The 21,551-nt window shown below is 46.8% G+C and overlaps 1 protein-coding gene across 1 annotated transcript in view; it reads left to right on the top strand.

Annotated features, from left to right (window-relative positions):
- The window catches only part of PRR5L (proline rich 5 like), a 70,507-nt gene extending 65,171 nt beyond the window's left edge, over positions 1-5,336 (top strand). Inside the window, exon 9 of the mRNA XM_057695953.1 lies at positions 4,047-5,336. Coding sequence (XP_057551936.1) covers positions 4,047-4,441 — 395 coding nt within the window. The 3' untranslated portion in view covers positions 4,442-5,336. The remainder of the gene's footprint in view (positions 1-4,046) is intronic.
- The last annotated feature ends 16,215 nt before the right edge of the window (positions 5,337-21,551 follow it).

Genomic DNA, 21,551 nt, shown 5'->3' with positions numbered 1-21,551 from the left:
AAGGACACACTGCCCAGGGGACTCACACAGCCCAGCGGCCCCTGTGGGCTCGGCTGGGCCCACACCCAGTCTTGGGCGCCAAAACATTCTGCCCAGAAAGCAGGAGCAAGAGCTGGAGGCCTCTCGGTCAGTGTCGGGAACAGCCCTGAGCAGAGAGGGGGGGCCAGCTGCTGAAGGAACAGGGCCCTGGAAACCACAAGGGCTGGGCTTCAGCTGTGCATCCTGGAGGAAGTTCCTTAAGGTCTCTGAGCTGCAGAGGGCCAAGCACAGAAGAGGAAGAATATGCCCTGTCTCAGGGCAGGGCCCAGGCAGAGCTGCCATCTGGGCCCGAGATAGGACAGCCTGGGGCCTGGGGCCTCACCCCAGGTGAGGAGCCCTGTGTGCCTCCCCTTCCCTTCCCTGGACCCCAGACCACGTTCCGGCCCTTGTCCTGCAGTGTAGTCATGGCCTGATGATTTGTTGGTCTCCCCCCTAGTCTGTGAGCTCACGGATGTGGCTCCCCTGTACCCCAGGCTGGCATAGTGCTCTCCGCTGAGGGAGGGAATGAATGAATGGCCAGCCGGGATACAGTCAGTCAGTCCTTCTCAAAGAAGCAGGCCCATCTAGAATGACGCCTCTTCATGATTCCTCCTCCTCTGAATCCCCAGAGTGCTCTCATCTGTACCCCTGCCTTGACATCTGCTGCGTTGACCTTGTTTTGACACTGATTTGTGTGCAAGCCTCCCGGAGGTCAGGAGCGGTGGCTCTGCTGTCAGCCCTGGGCTGGAATCCCAGTTTCACCACTAACCGTGACTGTAAAATGATTTAGCATCTCAACCTCATGTTCCTTTTCTGCAAAATAGTCCGAAGGAGATCATGTCCGTGAGGCATCTCCTTTTTTGATGTGGTGCATAGTAGCTGCTCAGTTAGTGACTGCCCTGAGTCAGGGCGCCCCCACCGCCACCCCCGTGCTCCAGCCCCTGTGCAGCCCCCACATCCGATTTATGTTCCTCTTACTCTCAGCAGCCAGCACAGCATTTCGCACAAAGCTCAAGATGTGTTTGTTGAAAGAGCGGGCAGGCGTTATGGGGACGCCCTCCTCCAGGCTGGCCGCCCTCCCTCTGGCTTCATCTCTCAGCAGCAGCCCAAGTGGCCTCTCTTGTCAGTTTGCCACCTGTTGAACCCCGCAGGGCCTTTGGGCTGCTGGACTAACAGTGTGAGAGAGATGGACGCCATCCAGGCACCCATGTGAGAGCTCTTGCTAGCTCGTTCCACCGGGTTGGGGACTCTGGAAATCATCAAACGAGTTCTTTCCTCTGGAGATGCCGTGTGTGTCCACCAGGCACATCTATCCCCCAGGCCCTCACCTCATCCCATGTCCTGGGCCCAGCCTTTGTTCTAGTACATAGTAAATGCTCATCAAACAGTCCAGCACAGTCCCCTGCCAGGCTGGTGCTTGCAGGGCCACAACCTGGGTTTTGCAACTGCCAACATAGAGCGCTTGCTTTTAACAGCAGCAGAAGAGCCATGAATTGTTTTCAAGGGCATTTTTTTAAAGGATGGTTCTTTAATGGGGTCCTTGCTTCTTTGAACTCTTCTAGTGGTTCTGTTTTATAGTTATCGATTTTTGTGATCATAAAAGTAATACATGGTTAGTGTAAAAATGTGGGAACATTATAGAAATATGAGGCTTGGCAAATACAAGCACCCACGCTTCAGAGAGGACCTCTGCCACCGTCTGGCATGGATTCTTCCGTCCTGGTGGCTCCTTGGCGTCTTGTCTCCTGTTCATTCTTCCCCAGAGAAGGGTCCGATGCCCCAGCGTCTTGTCTGGCACTGCTGGAAGCAGTGTTTGCTGTTACCTGACTGCAGAGAGTGGGCCAGCGCCAGGGCAGCGGCAGAGCCCTGAGGTGCTGTAGCCTGTATGTCTGGGAACAGACGGGCACTGCCGTTTAGAGACTCGGAGGGTTGGGCTGAGCCTCAGTCTTCCTGATCTGAGCAATGGGGATGATGAGAGCTGTCCTAGTGCTTCGGAGGGAGTTTGGGACTCAACCGGGAGACGGTGGATGGGTACACACTCAGTAAGCTCTAAATTCTATGCATTATTATTTGGTTTTAAGAAATATCGATTGCTGTTAGCACCAAACACTCCCTTGGGCCTCCGAGACACTAGTCTTGGTGACTTAGTCCTAAGGGTTAAGATGTCATTCTCTTGTCATTGTTTATACATACATATACATATGTATATACATACATAAATATAGACACACATGTATGTGTATTCATATACACATATACATAAATACATATATGCATATATGGACATAAAAACCGCCCAGTGACGGGAACTGCTGAGAACTTTGCAGGTGGACATGGCTGCCTCCCTGTGATGCCCGTCTAGGAGCATGGGCTCTGGAGGTGCTGAGAGCACGTATCAGGGCCTCTGGATCCACGGGAAGAGCCAACAGTAAACTAGAGCAGCACCGGCTGAGTGTCCCGAAGGCCAGTCTGTGACCAGTGAGCACTGTCTGCTGTCCCTTTAGAGGCTAGGTCCCCCTCCTCCTCTGTGATCCTGTCAGGGGTGGAGGGCGCACCAGTATGGTCACCCCTTCTCCGTTTCTCCCCACAGCATCCCCTGCTGAGAGAGGGATGTGTTAGGGGTCTTCGGGATCTCAGGGACTGGGGAGCTGGGGAAAGCAGTGACAGGAGCAGTGGGTGGGCAGTTGGAAGGCTGGGAGACATGAGCACTGGCAGGAAGAGGGCAGAAGGAAAGGAGAAAAGGTTTTGCCCAGAACCCACAGTTCCTCAGCCCTTGGTCCTCACCTACTCTGCCTCTCTGGGATCTTTCATCCCGTGCGTCATGCAGACACAGTGCCTGAGCAGGAGAAGGGGCCAGTGCCTGCAGACGAGGCTTCCTTGGGACCTTGGGGATGCAGGCTTGCCCGGGTCCCTGCTCTGGCCACACTGTAGGTCTCTGGACTGGCCTGGTCCTTGTCAAGACGGGAAAGGAGAGGTCCTCGGAATTGAGGTGTTGCTGGTACACGTGCGTCCTCCTTCAGACTCTCCTCCCTGGATTTGAGCCCTGTGCACTTGCTTGCCCTTCCCTCGAGATGCTTAGTCTACCATCGCTACGTGTGCTCTGCTTGGGCAGCCAGCAAGAGCGAGGTCTGGAGTGAGACATACCTCGTTTGCATCCCAGCTCTAGCTATGTGAGCATAGGCTAGTTACTACCTCTCCGGTAACTCATTATCTCCCACTTTACAGATGAAAAAAATGATCATAACTTGGGTTCAGGTTTTAGGAGGATTCAAAAGATGAATGCATGTCAAGGTTGAGCATGGTTTCTAGAAGGTGGTGAGAATTCAAGAAGCAGCCGTTTTATAATCATTCCTGTCCAGCCCACTCTCTGTCTGCCTCCATGGGGCATCCACGGAGCCTCTCCCATTCTTTGGTGCTGCGAAAGGCTGACTGAATCCAGAGTATTGACTTGAACAGAATGCAGGTCCCAGACAATTGACCTGCTGGGAACGTGGGTAGTCCTGCTTCAGGACAATCTGGAGGATGTCCCACTGCCCTCACTTTGAGAGCCGAGGTCCCCCCAGTTACCTGTTCCTCTGGACTTAAGCTCATGAGGCCTTTTCCACTTCCTCTGTTGACACGCTGAGTGCACATTGTGCTGAATAGAACCAAGAGCTTCTTTTGGCAGCTGGTCCAGCCAGTGCCCTGGTCTTCAGAGGAGACTGGCTGAAAGGGAATTGAGGGCAACTCCAGTGAAACTCAGGCAGCAGCTGGGAAAGGGGGGAGACTCTCTTGGACCTAATCCATCATGGAAAGACCTTTGGCAACCCCTACTATGGGGGGCGTGTAGGTCGTAGGCAGCATCAGGGACAAACAAAGTTACAACAGAAGCACTTAGACGTGGCCAAGTTCTTCTCTTGCGTTTCAGGGCTTCACCTAAAGCTGTCCCTGAAGGTGGAGCCACCTCCCTCTTCCCCCAAATTCATGAGGAGTTTTGACTCCCACTATCCCCTCCCCAATCACAGCCTTGGCTGGTCTTTCTCTTGCAGCCAGGCGCCACTCCAGGGTCCGACCCAAGGTCACGCTCCTGAACTATGCCTCCCCGATGACCACCGCCAGCCGGCCCCTGAACGAGATGGCCCTGACCCCTCTGACGGAGCAAGAGGGAGAAGCCTACCTAGAGAGGTGTGGCAGCATCCGGCGACACACGGTGGCCAATGCCCACTCGGACATCCAGCTGCTGGCCATGGCCACCATGATGCACTCGGGCTTAGGGGAGGAGCCTGGCGGCGAGGACAAGTGCCTGCTCCTGCCACCCAGCTTCTCGCCGCCCCACCGGCAGTGCTCCAGTGAGCCCAACATCACTGACGGCCCCGATGAGCCGGGGCAAGGGGCAGCGGGCAGCCAGGAGGACTCAGAGCTGAACTGTGCATCCCTCAGCTGAAAGCCCGCCTCTGGGACCTCCCAGCTCTTGCCTGGCAACCAGGATGAGGGCGGCCCCATCCCCAAGGACCGCGGAGGGGAGCTCTGCCTTTGGGCAATGCCGCCTGATGCCTTTTCGGGTGCAGGCTAGTCTGAATGCCCGAGGGGAAATCCCGTTGTAAGCCTCTCCATTTTCGTGACCGTGACCATCTACCTTTTGGCGGCCACACAGATCCAACTGTCTAATCTTCCCCTTCTGACTTTCAGCCTTGCCTGCCTGACTGGACTCAAATCCTCCTCTCTGAGCTTTTCCCCTCAGATATTGGACTATCGGATCCTCCCAATCGTATATCGCAGTCCCCCTGGCTTTCCCGTAGCAGACGGTCATCCGACCCACACACAGAGCCAGCAAGGATGTGTTGGCGTGTGGAGTTCCCCTTGAGGTCCTTGTGATACAGAGGCTGATGTGTGAAAAGAGGCGATAGAGAGGTACCTCTTCCCTCCATCTTGCGTGGAGTAAAAGTAGACTACAGCCCCTCCCAAGCCTGACTCTGAGAATGCAGCTTTCATTTCAGTGTCAGAATTCCTGGGAAAGAGTGGCCCCACTGGTGAGCGAGGGTCCACCCACCCTCACCTATATCCAGACCCTATGTGCTGCCTTTGGCTTTTGGCCCAGGAAGGCTGGAGGAACCCCATCTTCGATTAAACCTCAGCATTCCCCTCTCAGGCTTCCTCCCTGACTCAAAGAACTAACCTTGGTGGAGTAGCTGGTGCCTTCCTCCCTCTCTCATTTCAGAAACTGACTCTCTTCCTATTGTGCAGGAGGGGCCAGCTGATATCAACCAACTAGTGTGTTCCTGGATTTGACTTGAATTTTTTAAATGTGCATTGTTTCAAAAATAAATTGCTTGCAAGTATTTGCAGGTAGGATCTTGCACCACTCATTTCCAATGGGGCGTGTCTTCAAACTGAAAAAGAAAGAAAAAAGAAACTCCTAGGAAAGGAGACTGGAAGTGGTCCAGGGTGAAAGTGATCCACGGTGGGCAGGGCTCAGAGGCTGCAGAGCTCTGGAAGCAGCTGGACTTGAATCCAGGATGGCCTGTGTTTGTGAGTGTCGTGCTTTGCAGGAAAAGCTGCATCGAGGTAGAAAGACTCACCTTGCCTCAAGGAGCAGAGGGTTCTAGCAAATGGGATGTCTCAGTGCTTTACAGTCTAGGGAGCTGGGGAAGATGTGGGCAGCACCTTTGGAGAGGTGTTCGTTCCCTGTGATTAAAGAAGTGCCCAGAAGTGCTTGGAATGTCTAACCTATGGTGCCTTGAAATGCTTTTGGGGGCAGCAGGCTTTGGTACTGTGCTATATATATCCTCAACACTGCTCCCTCCATCCAGGTCTAGGCTTTTTACCTCTTTGACCCCCACCCCCACCCCCCCACCCCATTCTTTTTGTATTTGCCTGGAGCTGGGGTTTTTTTGTATTTTTCTGGAGCTGTTGGCCCTACTGATAACAGCTCCAGAAAGAAAGAGAAGGCCCCTGGACCCTTCTGGCACCTTCTAGGTATCCTGTTAGTCTTTGGAAACTTTATAACATGTCAGAGATGTGAGCCAGCTTGGCTTCCACTATGGCAGGAGGTGACTGGGAGAGGATGAGGACTGTAGTTTAAGCTGCCAGCAGAGGAAGAGACCTTCTAAACTCATCTAAGCCTTGACGGCATTTTCCTTCTAAGTGAAGATTTGAAATATGACCAGAGTCATGCTTTTGATGGCTTATGATTTGGAAATTTTGTTTAAAAAATTATTTCATTTTCATCCTTTTAAGAGAGTGATGGAAAAGAAATGTCCAAAGGAGATCTTCTGAGAATTTCAAACAAAAAATAATCTGCGTATGCATTGGATAAAAGTCCACAAATTCATGAACATGCATTAGCAAATGGAACATCGGTAGGTAACAACATGATTTATTTAACTGATGGCTTCTGTCCTTATTGGTACGCTGAGCACTTGGGACTAGTATTTATTGATCTGGGCAAGGTAATTAATCATGCTGGGGTTTGCTTTTTTAGTTTATAACATGAATGATAGATATGCTTTTAAATGCTTTTTCCACACAGTGAATGCCCCTGATGAGGACAGCAGTCATCAGTTAAATATGTAAGCTCTTATGCTGAGAATGGGAAGCCAGAACTGACCCAGCGTACTTAACTGCTAATGAATGTTAGCCAGTTTACAGCTTTGCCTTTGATGTACACGTGATATTTGATGTACACACGTGATATTTGATGTACACACGTGATATTTGCACAGTAAATATTTCACACTATTCGTATAAAAACTGTGTTGCTATTCATGAGCATTCTAGCCCTCAGAGCTGTTGCAAGAGCAACAGCCGTAGTGTTTTCAACCACTTTTTCTCCCCTTCATGAGATGAAGATTTATTTTCATTATTTAAGCTAGGATCTTCCTGTGGCTGAGGTTTAATGACAGGAAACGGTGACAACTCCGACTCCGAGTGGGCTCAGAAACCAAAGACCTTTCGTGCTGTCTGTTTCCAAAACGGATTCAATAAACACCATTTTGCACATGTTGCCCCGTTCCCAGGCTGTGTGTCTTGATTGAATTTGCAAGCGCAGAGCATCCATCAGGTCTTTTCTGCATCCTCTCCTCACACTCCCTGGGTGAGAAGCCTGCCTTCCCTGCCTCCACGTCCCTTTTCCTGTTGCCCCCGCCCCAGGGTTAGGAAGCAGCCTGACCTCAGCCAGTCTCCCCTGGGCTTTGCTGGCCATCCTTGTCTGGGCTGGCAAGTCATTTCCTGGAGGAACAGCCTGGCTGCAGAGGAGCTTGGAAAACACCGACCAAAGGCTGAGAAGGCAAGGCCTCTTCTGAAGCCAGCTTGGTCTCCTTCCTGAGTGTTTGACCTGGAGGGAGCACTTACCGTATTTACCCGTGAACTGTCTGCTCATATATTCCCCTTCAGTCCTGTTTGGCAGAGGCAATTTATAATTTTTTGCTCTCCGTGTATATTTTCCTGGGAGAGTGGAGCAGTGTTAGCCCAAGACCTCTGAAGGCTTTGTAAGAGCCTTCAGAGAGGCGGGACCTGAACTGATTGAAAACCCTGGAGGGGGTCAGGGAGAGTGTTCACATTTTTTGTTGAGTCTTCAGAGGCTGAAACTATGAATTGTGAATGCTGAGCGTTCTGCCTCGGTAGATTTCACAGCCCTGGTGCACCATCTGTACGCACTCATCTGGCCACTCATCTTCCCACCAAATATTTGTGGAACTGCCATGGCGTTGTAGGCACTCGTGGGTTCTGGGGATGCCGTGGTGGACGGATAACCCGCACGCCTGCTCTCTCGGAGCTTACCATTCAACAGGGGAAGGCTGGTGATCCCGTCAACTCGGGCCTTTCAAGATGTGAACAACACTGGATGACATAAAATGGCAAAATGTGGGGACTAGAGAGTGATGCGAGGGTGACCCTCGGTCAGGTGGCTAGAGAAGCTCTCTCAACCTGTTTTGGCTCCTGCTTGCGGCCGTAACAAGTTACCACGAACGAGCAGCTTAAAACAGCGAGCGTTTATGACCTCACAGTTCTGTAGGCTGGACGTCTGACCTGGTCTCACTAGGCTAAACATCAAGGTGTTGGCAGGGTTGCATCTCTTTCTGGAGGCTCTGAGGAAGAGTCCATTTCCTCGTCTTTGCCAGCTTCTAGAGGCCGCCCACATCCTGTGGCTCGTGGCCTCTTTATCTTCAGCACCAGCAACGATGGGCTGAATCCCTCTCGCGTCGCTCCATGACAACCTCCATGCTGCCTCCCTCTTGCACTTTTAAAGACCCGTGTGATTCCAGGGGGCCCGCCCGGGGAACCTTTATCTCTGTGGGCACTGCCTCTGCTGCCCCCTCTGCCGAAGACTCAGTGGGAGAAAGGCCAGCCTCGTGGTGTGCTGGGGACCCCGAGGAGATGAGGCTGCATCCGGCAGGTGGGGGCTGGTCTCGGTGTCCAGGGAGACTGGCCCGCCTGGTCCAGGGCCTGTAAGCCTGACTTCCACTCACTGGCCCAGACGCCCACGGTGACCACGATCCTGGAGTCCCTCACTCGACTCTTATTTCCCATCTCATATGCCTGTGAGGCCCGCATCATCCCCTGAATGCACTTCTCTGACTTGATACTCCCTGCATTGGTCTCCAGACTCCCTTTCTCCCTGTGGACATCCCGCAGCTGATCTTTCTAACATGCAGCCCCTAAGTGTGTTCTCTAAGTCTATGAGTCTGTTTCTATTTTGTAAATGAGTTCATTTGTATCATTTCTTCTTAGAGTCCACATATAAGGGATATCATATGATATTTCTCTTTCTTTCTGACTTACTTCACTCAGTATGACAATCTCGAGGTCCATCCATGTCGCTGTAAATGGCATTATTTCATTCTCTTTAACTGCTGAGTAAAATTCCATGGTATATGGTCACCGGGGGGAGGGGTGGGGGGAAGGCATAGTCAGGGAGTTTGGGATCCACATGTACACGCTGCTGTATTTAAGATGGATAACCAACAAGGACCTACTGTGTAGCACGGGGAACTCTGCTTAATGTTATGTGGCAGCCCGGATGGGAGGGGAGTCTGGGGGAGCATGGATACAGGTATATGTGTGGCTTAATCGCTTTGCTGTGCGCCTGAAACTGTCCCAACTTTGTTAATCAGCTATACTCCAATATAAGATAAAAAGCTTTATAAAAAAGGGGGAAAGAGAGGGAAAAAAGAAATAACAAAAAATAAAATAATAAATAAAATACAATCCCTGCTTAAAATTTTCCCTGGCTTCCAATAAACTCTGCACACTTGAACTTGACTTTGAGGTGCCTCCAAGCTGACCCCCACCTGCCTTTCCTGATTGCTCCCTGACTGTTCATTATCCCGGGAGAAAATATCCCTGTTCGTTATCCTTCCACCTCCACACCCTCCGCCTTGTTCCTGCTGCTCCTTCTCCCTCATCCAGGTAGAAGGAGCCACTTCTGCCTCTACACACTCTCAAGTGCTGTCCTAGGAAGGAGAGGATGTGTAGGATGTCTGTTTGCATGCCTGGGACCTAGCAATACGGAGAAAGTTTGACGTCATGCGCATTGGACGAATTACTGGGGTGGTGATAATTCTGACCTCTACGTCCTCCCTCCCAGGTAGTTATAGAAAGGACCTTCACCCGCTCTCCTTTCTTCCTCTATGGGGACCTTCCCCATGATGCTCTCCAGGCTGCGGGGCCAGGTGACCCTGTGAGCAAGGGGAGTGGGGAGGTCTGCGTCCTTCCCTGTAGCCCTGCCCCCTCCTGCTCCAGCCAGTGGCGGCCGTGGCCCTGTAGACCCCTGTCCGCAGGGCTGCTAATTTGCTCCTGAGCCAGCCGCCTCTTTCCTGGCCTGCCGCCTTTCTGTCCATGCTGAGAAATTCCTCTGGAGCCTGGACCATGTGCCTAAGAGACAGGAGAGCCCCCATTGTTTGTTGCCAGGCCATCTCCTTGAAGACACCCTCCTGCCACGAATGGAGAGGGAGCGGCCCAGGCCCGTGTGCTCGGGCAAGAACCTCTTTGTCCTCAGCCCCCTGCTCTCAGGATCCAGTACAGGGGAGGGTCCAGTGCTGTGCCTGGTGTGCCCTGCACTCTGCTGATCCTCATGGCACCTTTGCAAGGCAGGTGTCCCCCCCCATTTTGCAGATGGGGAAACTGAGACTCGGGTTCTTAAAGCATGGAAGCTGGGACTCGACCCCAGGTTCTTTCACCCCAAGTCCAGTGGTCACCCTTAGCTATTCCGTGGGGTATCCTGGCTTGATAGAAAATGAGGAAGCAAAACAGAGAAGCCAGGGGCGTAATCTCCTCTGCCTGCTGCAAGGTGAGATGGTTTCAGGGTTTCCAGAACAGCAGAGAAACAAAGCTGCCTTTCTTGCTCTTCTCTAGCCATTTCTAGAAAACCTCATAAGGTAGGGAGTAGGGGTGAAGGGGGGGGGGACCCAGGGCAGTGGATTTCTTATGTAGGAAAGATTTCAATGGATTTTTTTATTAATGAGTTTAATTTTGGCTTTAAAATAATATTTCAATAAGTTTAACAATTAGTAATCATTTAAGAAATAATCCCATTAATTTTGTCTTTAGCATCAATATACAATTTAACATTCAAGTTAAACCTTTTTTAGGCTTTTGATTCTATTATTCTACAAATTTTATTCTGTTTATGAGTCTAGCAGGTTGTAGCAATACTTTGGCAGAGCCTTTGAATAATGCTTGGTCCTATTTACACGCTTAGCTCAGCACTTGAAATGCTTTTAAATGCATTTATAAATTTAATATATTTATTTCTTTTTAACGTACTTCAGTTTTTCTGACAGCAGGCAAAATCTTCCCCAATCCTAAATTCTTAACAGAAACCAATAAATTAGCCTTATAAATAAGGGAAACTTTAAATGTTTTTATACTCCACTTAAACTTAGATGTCACCATAAAAATTCGCACGTCTGAATTAATTACTCAATTATACATTTTAAAGTGGGGTTATAAAACTGTCATTCTAGCGGGCCTTAGTCTCTTAACTATCACGTGTCTAAAATACCAAACATGCAGTCTCCTTCCTCACATAAAAGTGTTAGAGCTATAGTTTTGTTTCTTTCAAATCTCCCTCCACTTAAGCCTAAATCCTCCTGGTGTGTTGGTGGTGAAGCTGTTGTCTCAGCGTCAAGCCTTTTCTGTATTTGGGGATTTGGGGGCTGGGTTCCTGCCCATCACACATCTGCTTTGTCACCTGGGTCCCTGTTAGTGCTGCCAAGGGGCGGCGCTAGAGGGAGGCTGGTGGAGTCTCTGCTTCCTGTCCTGTCAGCCCGGCCCTGGCAGTTGGGTCTGGTGGCAGCGGCTACCTCCCCTGCAGGTTTTCCTCCCTCCCAGAACCCGCCGCCACATTCCTGCGCAGAGACAGTAGCACTGATGGCCTGGGCCCCCCCTCAGACGTCTGCAGCCCAGCTCTCAGCGCCCCTCCAGTCCTTCACATCTCAGCATCCCCAACTCTTCCTACTAAGGGTGGTGGTTGCTTCCTGTAGTTACTTCTGTGATTCCTCAGTGTCCACTCTTTGCCATTTTACTTGTCCAATACCTGATGAATAATTCTTCCTATGAAATGCTCTCTGTTAAAATGACAGATGTGGCTTTTGCCCCCTGTCTAGACCCAGACTGATAAACCAGGGTTGAAAACTATACACCTACTGAAGAAGACAGTAACCATCCCAGTTAACCAGAAATTTCCTGTGGACCCGAGACCCAGACCTGCAGACTTTCAGAGTGATTCTTCTCACCCCCGCCTAAGGAAACCATAGTATGTCAAGTAATTTTGGTGATGGTTCCTCGGTAGTCTTGAAATTATCAGCAAAGTGTACTTGATTTTTGTCAGCAAGAGACACTGGGTGCTACTTACGACTTTTAGTCAATGACTTCATAACCTAAAAGAAGTGTAAGACAATTGCCCTCTTCTTCAGTCTACCTTCAGAAGTATGCCTTTCTCACCAAGTCACTCATTAAATTGATTATTAATTTCCTTATTTCTATTGGCCTAAGTCTAATCACCGTTGAGAAGAATACTAAGCAATGTCAATATCTTGAACCTAACAGCCTCCTGAATTCTTTCATATTCTCAGCAGCACATAACTTTTAACAAATACCTAACCTCAGTCTGATATCAGTTATGTATCTCAGATAGCTCTGTCCGGGGTCCAAGTTCTGAGGTCATTCCATTCTCTGTAAACTGAACTAGGATCAAGTCAATTGCCTGCCAGCAGAAATGTTGCTGCCCACTGCAAGGCAGTTTTGAGAAGAAGGGCTCAATAAGTGGAAATGGCATACGGCTTCTGGTTCTGGCCATAGGGGAATGGCTTTTATCAGATGAGTCTTTCTGCCAAAATAATCATAAAAGCTGGATACAATATAAAAGCAACTGTTTGAAGGAACTGGAGAGTACCCAGTGCAGGCAGGATCTGAACTGCTCTGATCCCTAAGGGAAGGGAAACAAATAAGGCAAAACTTCACATTCATCCTGGTTTTTCCAGCAGGTTTTTCCCTACATCACGGATAGAGGTGGGGTGGGAGGGAGTGGGTGACAGCAGCAAGCAGAAGCCTTCCTGTGCTGAGATCAGAGTTTAAGGTTGCCAGAGTAGCTGGAGCTTGAAAGGAGAATGATGGAGAGGACTAAACGGGAAATCTGCACACGAGTGCCCCTCAAGTTGTTGGCTGACTCCTAAGCCGAGCACACAGTGCGAACTCCAGGAAACACAGCAGAAAACAGTAACCGGGACGCTGACGCGCTGAACAGGTTACAGCTGTTGCAGAATGCTGAGGAGACACAGGTTCAAGTCCCACCAAAGTGGAGGGGCTTTGGCAAACATCCTAGGCTTTTGGTCGAGGCCCAAGAAAGGCCACATTCTGGGAGCAAGGGTCATGCCCAGTAGCAAGATGGTAGACTCAAATACAATATCAGAAATTACATTAAATGTAAATGAACTGACCACTCCAACGAAAAGACAGAGAAGGTTAGACCAGATTAAAAACTAACAATATGCTGTTTATAAGAGACAGACTTTAAATCTTAGAACAGAGAATGATTGAAAATAAAAGGTTGGAAACATATACCATGTAAATGCTAGCAAAAGAAATTTGATGTTGCTAATTTAGAATCATGCAGATTTCATAATGATAAAAGTTCGATTCAGAAGAAAGATATATATATTATGTTATCATTTATTGGTCATCAACTATATGCCATGCACCACCCTAAGTATTTTACATTCATTGTTTTGTGTAATCCTCTGAGAAATTTTATGAAGTAAAATTTATCATCCTCATTAGATGAGGAAATTGAAGCTCAGAGAGACTGAGCAATTTGCCTAAGATCACATAACCAGAAAATCATAGAGACAAGATTTAAATCTAGTTTGGTCTGACCTCTTGCCAAAGGGATTTTAATAACTGCTCTGCTTTCTAAGCACCATATGGCTTGCGGTATGCTTGCTTGAACCAGTTGGAGAGGGCCCCTGAAAGCACTGGAATACATTGTACCCTAACGGGAGGACATTCTGTGGCCATTCCTGGAACACTGGACTGGGCACCGTTCAAGAACTAAGATCCTAAGATAGTCTATTCAACTCCTACACACACACACACACACACACACACACACACACGCTTCTGTGTAAATGCTCTACTCTTCTATACACGATCCCCAAAAGGTACAGAGACCTTCCAGCACATGGACTACTGCAGCCTCATTTCTTTGAATTTCTCAGGCCATATTCTCAAGAATCCGGTCCAGTTCAAGAATCACGTATCTATCCTTGATTCCGTCAATAGGCTGCTGCTAAGGAGTGCCTGTCATCTCACAGGGGTTCAGATTTAACTCTGTTCCAGTTCTCAGGGAAAAGGAGAGACTCCTTTCTGAATCCAGAGCAGGAAAACCCCAGATAAACCTGCCCAACCTGCCTCTAGCACGGGTCTTCCCCTAAAATGCAAAGATGCTTGGAGGGGAGGACAGATGGCAGGCTCATGCAGAAGGGGCTCGGGGAGCCCCGAGACAAAGAGACAGAGAGACAGAGAAGGAGGGGGTGGGGGGAACAAATGGGCCCATCTTCAGGGTGGGAGGGAGGAACTTGAAGGAAACCATGAGACGAAGCGCTGCCTAAAGAGGGCAGCCTGGGGCTGAGGTCTCTCTGCCCTTGAACTACGAGGGGGCATCATCAGCTCCCAGTCCTCTTTCTTCCTGGGCAGGTGCAACTGGAAAAGTCTACAGAGAAAACAGGCATCATGTGCTAAGGTGGATGGACAGCCAGGATGACGTAGGGGCCCTAAGTGTCTTCCAAGCTTCTGGGGCCCCAAAGGATAATTCTGTAGCAAGTAATTATAATAACATTTAATACTTACTCAGAGCTTACTGTGCCTTGGTGCTCGTGTAACCCTTGCTGTTTCCGTGTTATCTCATTTAAACCTCATAACAACCAGTGAAGTAGGCACCTTACTATCCACAGTTTACCCATAAAGAAGCTGAGGCTCAGAGAGGGTAAGTAACGTGTCCAAGGCCACAGAGCGAACAAGGGGCTACGCCAGAATGTGAACCTAGAGTAGTCCAGCTCCGCAGGCCTTGCTTTTAACCACTATGATAACCTCTTCTTCCCCTCTTTGGAAAATGTAATCTAAATTACTAAACCAAATTACAGTCACTGAGAAAAGTGAGCGCTTGCTGGGTGGCCCCTCGAAGCCCCTGATTTTCCATAGGGAAGTTGTGCCACTGGAGCAAATTCCCTCTGTGAGACTCCCACCGGCGTGTGAGAGTTGCCCTGGGGCTTGGCCCCCCAAACTGCCCCCAGAGAGCCGGTGAGCACAGGAAGAGAACGCACTCCACAGGGAAACCAGGGGCCGCTAGTCATAGTTTCAATCTCTTTCTCCTCAAAGTACTGCCACTGCAGTCAGACAGACCTTTTTCTATGCCCAGCAAAACTAGCTGGTGTCCTTTGACAGGTTACTTAACCTCTCTTTTCTTCCACAAAATGCAATATATATATATATATATATATATATATATATATATATATATATAAAATATGTGCACGCAAACACATATTACACACATATAGATATCACATACACACATGTATGCATACAGATGGCATAGAAAAGGTTCAGACTGTCTCTGGGTTAGGTAAAATCACGAGTGTTCCTAGCAGCCTTCCGTGTAATAGCCCAAACCTGGAAACCTAAACATCCATCGATGGATGAATAGTGAGACAAAATGAGATATATCCACACAGTGAAGTTCTACTTGGCAACAAAAAAAGGAAGTAAGCTACTGACATGCTGCCTCACGGAGAGACTTCAAAAGCATCATGCGAAGTGAAAGAGACAGGAGACCATATATTGTATGAGTCCACTTATGTGAAATGTCCAGAAAGGGCACATTTATAGAGACAGAAGGCAGATTATTGGTTGCCTGCGGTGGGGAATGGGAGTGGGGATTAATGATAAATGGGCATCGGGGGTCTTACTGCAGGGAGGAAAATGTCCGAAAACTGATTTATGATGATGCTTGCACCACTTGGTAAAGTTACTAAAAGTCATTTGAACTGTACACATGAAACTGCACATTTTTCTTTTTCTTATTATGATAAAATATACATAACATTTGTTATTTGAATCTTTTTTAGGCGTAGAGATCAGTGGCATTAAGTACCTTCACATTGTTGTACAACCATCACCACCATCTCCAGAACATTTTCATCTTGCCCAGCTGAAACTCTGCACCCATTAAACAATTATTCCCCACTTCTCTCCCCCAGCCCCCGGCAGCCACCGTTCTACTTTCTATCTCTGAGTTTGACTGTTACAGGCTCCTGATATAAGTGGAATCATGCAATATTTGTCCTATTGTGACTGGCTTATCTTGCTCAGAATGATGTTTTCAAAGTTCATCTATGCTATAGCATGTGTCAAAATGTCCTTCCTTTTTCAGGCTGAGAAACATTCCAGTGTATGTATGTACCACATTTTGTTTATTCATTAATCCCTTAATGGACATTTGTGTTATTTCCATCTTTTGACTATTATGAATAATACTGCTATGAATATTGCTGTGTAAATATCTAGAAACTGGTGGATTTTATGATAAGTAAAACATATCTCAATAAAGTTATTTTAAAATAAAACTTTTTTCCCCCAAAATTTAAAGAGCCAATAAATGGTAGGTGCTGTTATATCAATAACTTAGAGTAGTAAATTTGATCCATGAATTGAGTTTTTAAAAATTAAGTTAATTTCTAAACCAGGGTCTTGGTTTAGAAAAAGGAAAAATACAGAAAAGTACAAAGAAGAAAAAAAATCTGTAATCTCACTTGAAGATAACCAGTGAAAGGCTACTTTACAAGAATTACCAAATTTTAATTCTGCTTGAAATTAGTAGAAGGAACTGAACTGAAATGAAATGAAGAAGTTGCTGAACTTCAGATGTTTATCCACAACAGAGAGATTCATTCCTAAATTGTCTCTCTAAAGGCAAAAAAAGTTATGAAAAAATATTGAGGTTGGGTTGGGACCTGTGGTTTTTCTATTTCAGTTCATGTTTCTTAATGGTCAAAGGTTAATTTCCCAGATGGACAATTGCTTCATAAAAATCAGAGGATATTTTTGATGTTTAAAAAATTCAGTACCTCAATTTTTAGATGAAAAACAAAAGAAAAATATTGAAAACCTCAGCCAACTTACAAGATAAACTTCCAAGAGAAATTATTAGGGAATGATTAGTTTGTAAGCCAAATAACTACAAAGGTGACAAACTACTTACTTAAAAAGCAGGATGAAGTGATTGTAGCTAGTGTCTAAAATAAGTCCAAGGAGGTTACGCATGAATTCTGAGTATCAGTCAGTTTTCTCCTTTCTTGAATTAATTGGTTCTTGTTTTTGAATGTATCTGCTCCAGCCTGAATTCTTTCACCCAGAGGTGTGGAGTCCACACATTCCACGTTCTGCTGTCTTTATTCACTGTAAAAAAGAATTACTAAAACAGCAAAAAGTTGGGCTGTACGTCCTTTCAAAGTCACACTGGGGAATTATTTAACAGGTTCACCTGAGGATTATTTAATTTTCTGGGAGAATGTATCTCTATTTGACTTTGCTATTTATTATTTGATCACAGCCCAGATACTGCGAAGTTACATGTTAATTTGTATTTTTCTATTTGGTAGGAAAGATAACCCCAAAGGTTATGGCTTTAATACCTTTCAGGACATTAACCACTTTCTTTGATAACCTAGCAATCTTATTCTAACATTCTGTTTTTGTTTTGAACATGCTTTCCCTGGTGGATTATATAAACCCTTTTTTTTCCAAATGCTCTTGGAATCAGCTTTACCATCTAATGGTTCCATCACAAATTAATGAGCTGAACAAAACCTTTGACATATTCCGTATTTGCATGAGAGCTATGACTTTCCCATCTGAACAATTATACTTTGGTTTAGCTGGTAGACCTCAGATCATGCGCTCCTTCCATCTCCGGTGAAGAGTCACCTGGGGAGCCTGTTTAGAATGCAGATTCCCCAGCCCCATTGCTCAAAAAGTCTCATTTGGGGGGTTTGGCTGGGGGGTAATGATATGCATTTTAGTAAGTACCCCAGGAGCTTCTGAGGCTGGTGGTCCTTAAACCAGACACCTTGAGAAAGTCCTCCAGGGAACTGGGCGTGGGCAATGGGGTTCTAATGCCGACTTGATTCTCACTGTTCAGCGACGACAGAGATAGACTGGAGTCCAACAGTCCATTTCCCTGAACTTCAGCTTGGAGACAGCAGTTGACCTCAAATCTACCTACTGGCTGTATCAGAACAGGGACGGGAGAGTGGGGGCGACCAGGAATCTGAATATATAGGTTGAACCTCGAGAAATTGCTGATACTCAACCCTTTACAGACCTTACAAAAATGGTGATTTTGTATGGTTCAACCTAATAATTCCTCAGGAATTGTTTCTAATTTGAAGCTCATTTGACAACCAACGTGTGACGGTGACAGTTGGGACATGGAATTTCCAAGATGGGGGAAAGTGCTTCGTAGCTTTCATCAGACTTTGAAGGCAAAAAAATTAAGGACTCTCTTCCCAGAAAAAAGGCACAAAGTACAACTTTCTGCATATAATCTAGGGGAATTTATGGACTCCTTGAAAGTGCAAGGACTCCAGGCTAATCCTATTTTACAAATTTCCTTCTGAAGGTTGCATGGGTTAGGGATGAAGCTTTGCTGCCCCCTACTGCCAAATGAGTCTCCAGCTGGCTTTGCTCTACTCAGGCCTGTCCTCCAGCTGGAGTTTTGTAGGAGCTAGAAGCAGCTGTCATCTCACACCAATTGGAGCGGTCCAATTCCAGGCAGAAATGGGCACCACAGATGTGTTTAATTATCATTCACCCATTGCAGTGAATTATTGTTAGTGCAGGGTGCCAGGGCATTTTGTGCTTTGATAGAACACTATGTATTATCTAGTCCACAGCACACCCTTCAGGGTTATCAGACTCTCATTGTAAGGAAGCTATTTTACAGCTCTGTCCTGTAGATAACCGAGAGCAATGCAAAAGAATTCTTGTTTCAAAACACAAATTATGTCCTGTGGGGGGAGATTTGCTTCACTTCCCTTCCCCACCAAGGAAGAAGCTGGTTTTGCCTCCATGTGGACATTCATGTAAACATTCCTGGTCTCTAAGTGTGTCTATTCTTTGGGTTCTCCTTTGGACAGAATTTAGTGCCTGCATGGTTCCCTCACTAAGATAAGAGTTCAAATCTTTAACACATGCTCATTTGATTTTAACTGCCCCGCAATAGAGGCAACCATTACTTAAAAACTCATCCAGGGGACTTTCCTGGTGGCGCAGTAGTTAAGAATCTGCCTGCCAATGCAGGGGACACGGGTTTGATCCTGGGTCTGGGAAGATCCCACATGCTGTGGAGCCACTAAGCCTGTGCACCACAACTACTGAGCCCGCACTCTAGAGCCCGCGAGCCACAACTACTGAGCCCGCATGCCACAACTACTGAAGCCCGTGTGCCTAGAGCCGGTGATCTGCAACAAGAGAAGCTACTGCAATGAGAAGCCCGTGTGCCACAATGAAGAGTAGCCCCCGCTCCCCACAACTAGAGAAAGCCCGCATGCAGCAACAAAGACCCGAGGCCAAAAAAATAAAGTTCTCTTGAAAAAAATTAAAATTAAAACAACAACAACAACAAAACCCCCTCATCCGGGGAGTTGATAACTAAGGAGAGGTGGAGACAGCCACAGCCCAGGAACTGTGGAGAACTGGGGCTTCTCATTTATCTGTTTGGGAATAAGTTCAACCGGTTATCCAGCTTCACGCTTTCACCTGCTTAGTTCCTTTCTCTTTGGGCCTAATTTTGTTTTGTAAAATGCAGTCTTACAGACCCCGGGACAGAAACCACAGCCTAAACCAAGGACTAGAATGAATTTTCATTAACTGTTTCCCAAAGGAGCAAGATAATAATTCATTTCAAGTGAAAACCAGTGCCTAGGATTGTTCTTTCCTCCCAATATAGTGAGTTAGAGTCCCCAAAACAGAGCACAGATAAGGAAAAAATCAAAGCAGTCTAGTCATTTTATTCAAGAACACTTGGAATATCTATATTTCATTTTAATTAAGAGTACTTTTTGGATAAAGATATTGGTATAACACAGAGACTATGAGAGTATCAAAAACTGACAGGAGGGGGCAGGTGTGTCAGTCTGGCATTTGTCTTCTTCTAAATTAATATTCAACAAGGTCCCAATCGAGGAGCACTGTTTTGTTCATATCTTTGCAACCACGACTAAGATGCTATCTAAGGTAAAAACTCTAAGTGCCTTTACGAGATAACTGTGAGTCTACATTCATCACCTGGGCTTAGGAAGAACAGGGCACACTCATCTACTAAATGGAGCACAGAGACCCTGCTTACCCATGGTCAACCCTGTAATTCCACGGTATGGACCTGATGGAGACCACCTGAGGCTGGGCCGACAGGAACAGGGCTGGTGTTCCGTGTGGTGTGGGCTGACAGTCAGGAAGCAGTGTGTGGCCGCAAATCGGGATGACTCCTTTAAGCCCCACGCTTCCACACAACCTGTTCTTAAACTGAACAATGATTTTCTATCTTTCTGTGATTAATGTCCGCCTCCTCCCGGCTTTGCATTCACCCTTGCCAACAAAATACATTATTTTCAGAGTCCAGGTGGATTAGGAAAACCCCTTACAAATTCTGTGGCAAATAGTAAGTTCTAAGAAACAGCAGTCTTTGATAAGACACTTTGACCATTGCCCATGCTTTAATTTTTCAAAAGTCAGAGTTCACTGTTGTACAGTTAAGAGAATTATGAGAGCCTCCCTGGATTCATAAAGTGTATTTTTTTAATAGTGTCTTTCTTAATAGATCCAAGCATTAATACATGTTACCCATTACTTAATAATGTCTAAATTTCAAATTCTAGTCCCCACTTTACAAGTAGATAAACAGACATGAAAATAAAGAGAAGTGATTTGCCCATGGTCAGTCAGGAATAAAATCTAAACCTCTTAGCTCCTAATTTAGTGGTTTATACACTAAATTACCCTGCCTCTTCAAACCCTCTGGGAACATAATCCTGGAACCTTGTATAAGCAAAATGGGACCAAAATTGCACTCATCAGAGAAATTAATTGGATAATTTATCAAGTGTGAAAATAACATTAGAATATCCTGTACAATTGATCAAGGACTTTCAAATAATTCCATTATAAAAAACATCCCTTCAGGCAAAATAAATAAGATTGAAATTCAGAACGACTGATTTACAACTTTAAAATTAGCTTAAGGTAAGGACTATAATTTCAGCTACAATGCAAATATTACATTTCCCAGAAGAGTTTAAAACAACTCGATTAAAGTCGTTCAATTATCTTAGTGCAATTTTTAAAGAGAAACCAAACGAAGTCTCATTAAAAGTAGCATCCCTTAAGTGATAAGGCAAACGTAACAAAATGCTATTTGTGGATTTTAGGTGGTGGATGGTCACTGTACAATTCTCTTAACAATTCTGCATGTTTGGAAAATTTCATAATAAAATGCTGGGGGAAGAAAAAGCAAAAAAAAAAAAACAAAAAATTTACATTTATTCCTTACCATCTAAAACTTACACGACAAATAACCTGCCAAAAAGTGGCGCGCCTCAAGCAGTATTCTCACTAAATGCTCATGATTAATGTCTGAGTGTGTGCTGTGTGCCAGGCACTACGTCTGGGGCTTCAGCCGTGGACAAAACCTTCCCCTGCTGCTCGTAGCTGCCACTCCCCTCAGGGCTAGAGCAGAACTGTGTTTACGTGCTTTCAAGACACTGACAGCATCTCTTTCTTGGAATACACACATCCATCTGCCCTTCTCCCCAGTGGCACTCTATTTAGCTCTTGTCCTGAAATCTATCTGGGAGAAAGTTGGGATAAATGCAATTGGTCAGCAGAGACAAGGGAGCTCTAACAAGAGGAGGTTCTCCCTTGGAGAGACGGCATCGCAACTGTGCTCTGTGGACTTCCCGGGAGATGCAGCAGGAGTGCTCCGGCCTTCAGAGCCTCCAGCC

Source organism: Hippopotamus amphibius, chromosome 9, assembly GCF_030028045.1.
Source record: "Hippopotamus amphibius kiboko isolate mHipAmp2 chromosome 9, mHipAmp2.hap2, whole genome shotgun sequence".
Classification (NCBI taxonomy): domain Eukaryota; kingdom Metazoa; phylum Chordata; class Mammalia; order Artiodactyla; family Hippopotamidae; genus Hippopotamus; species Hippopotamus amphibius.
The sequence above is the reverse complement of the archived record's forward strand: the minus strand, read 5'-3'. Positions and strand labels throughout refer to the sequence as shown.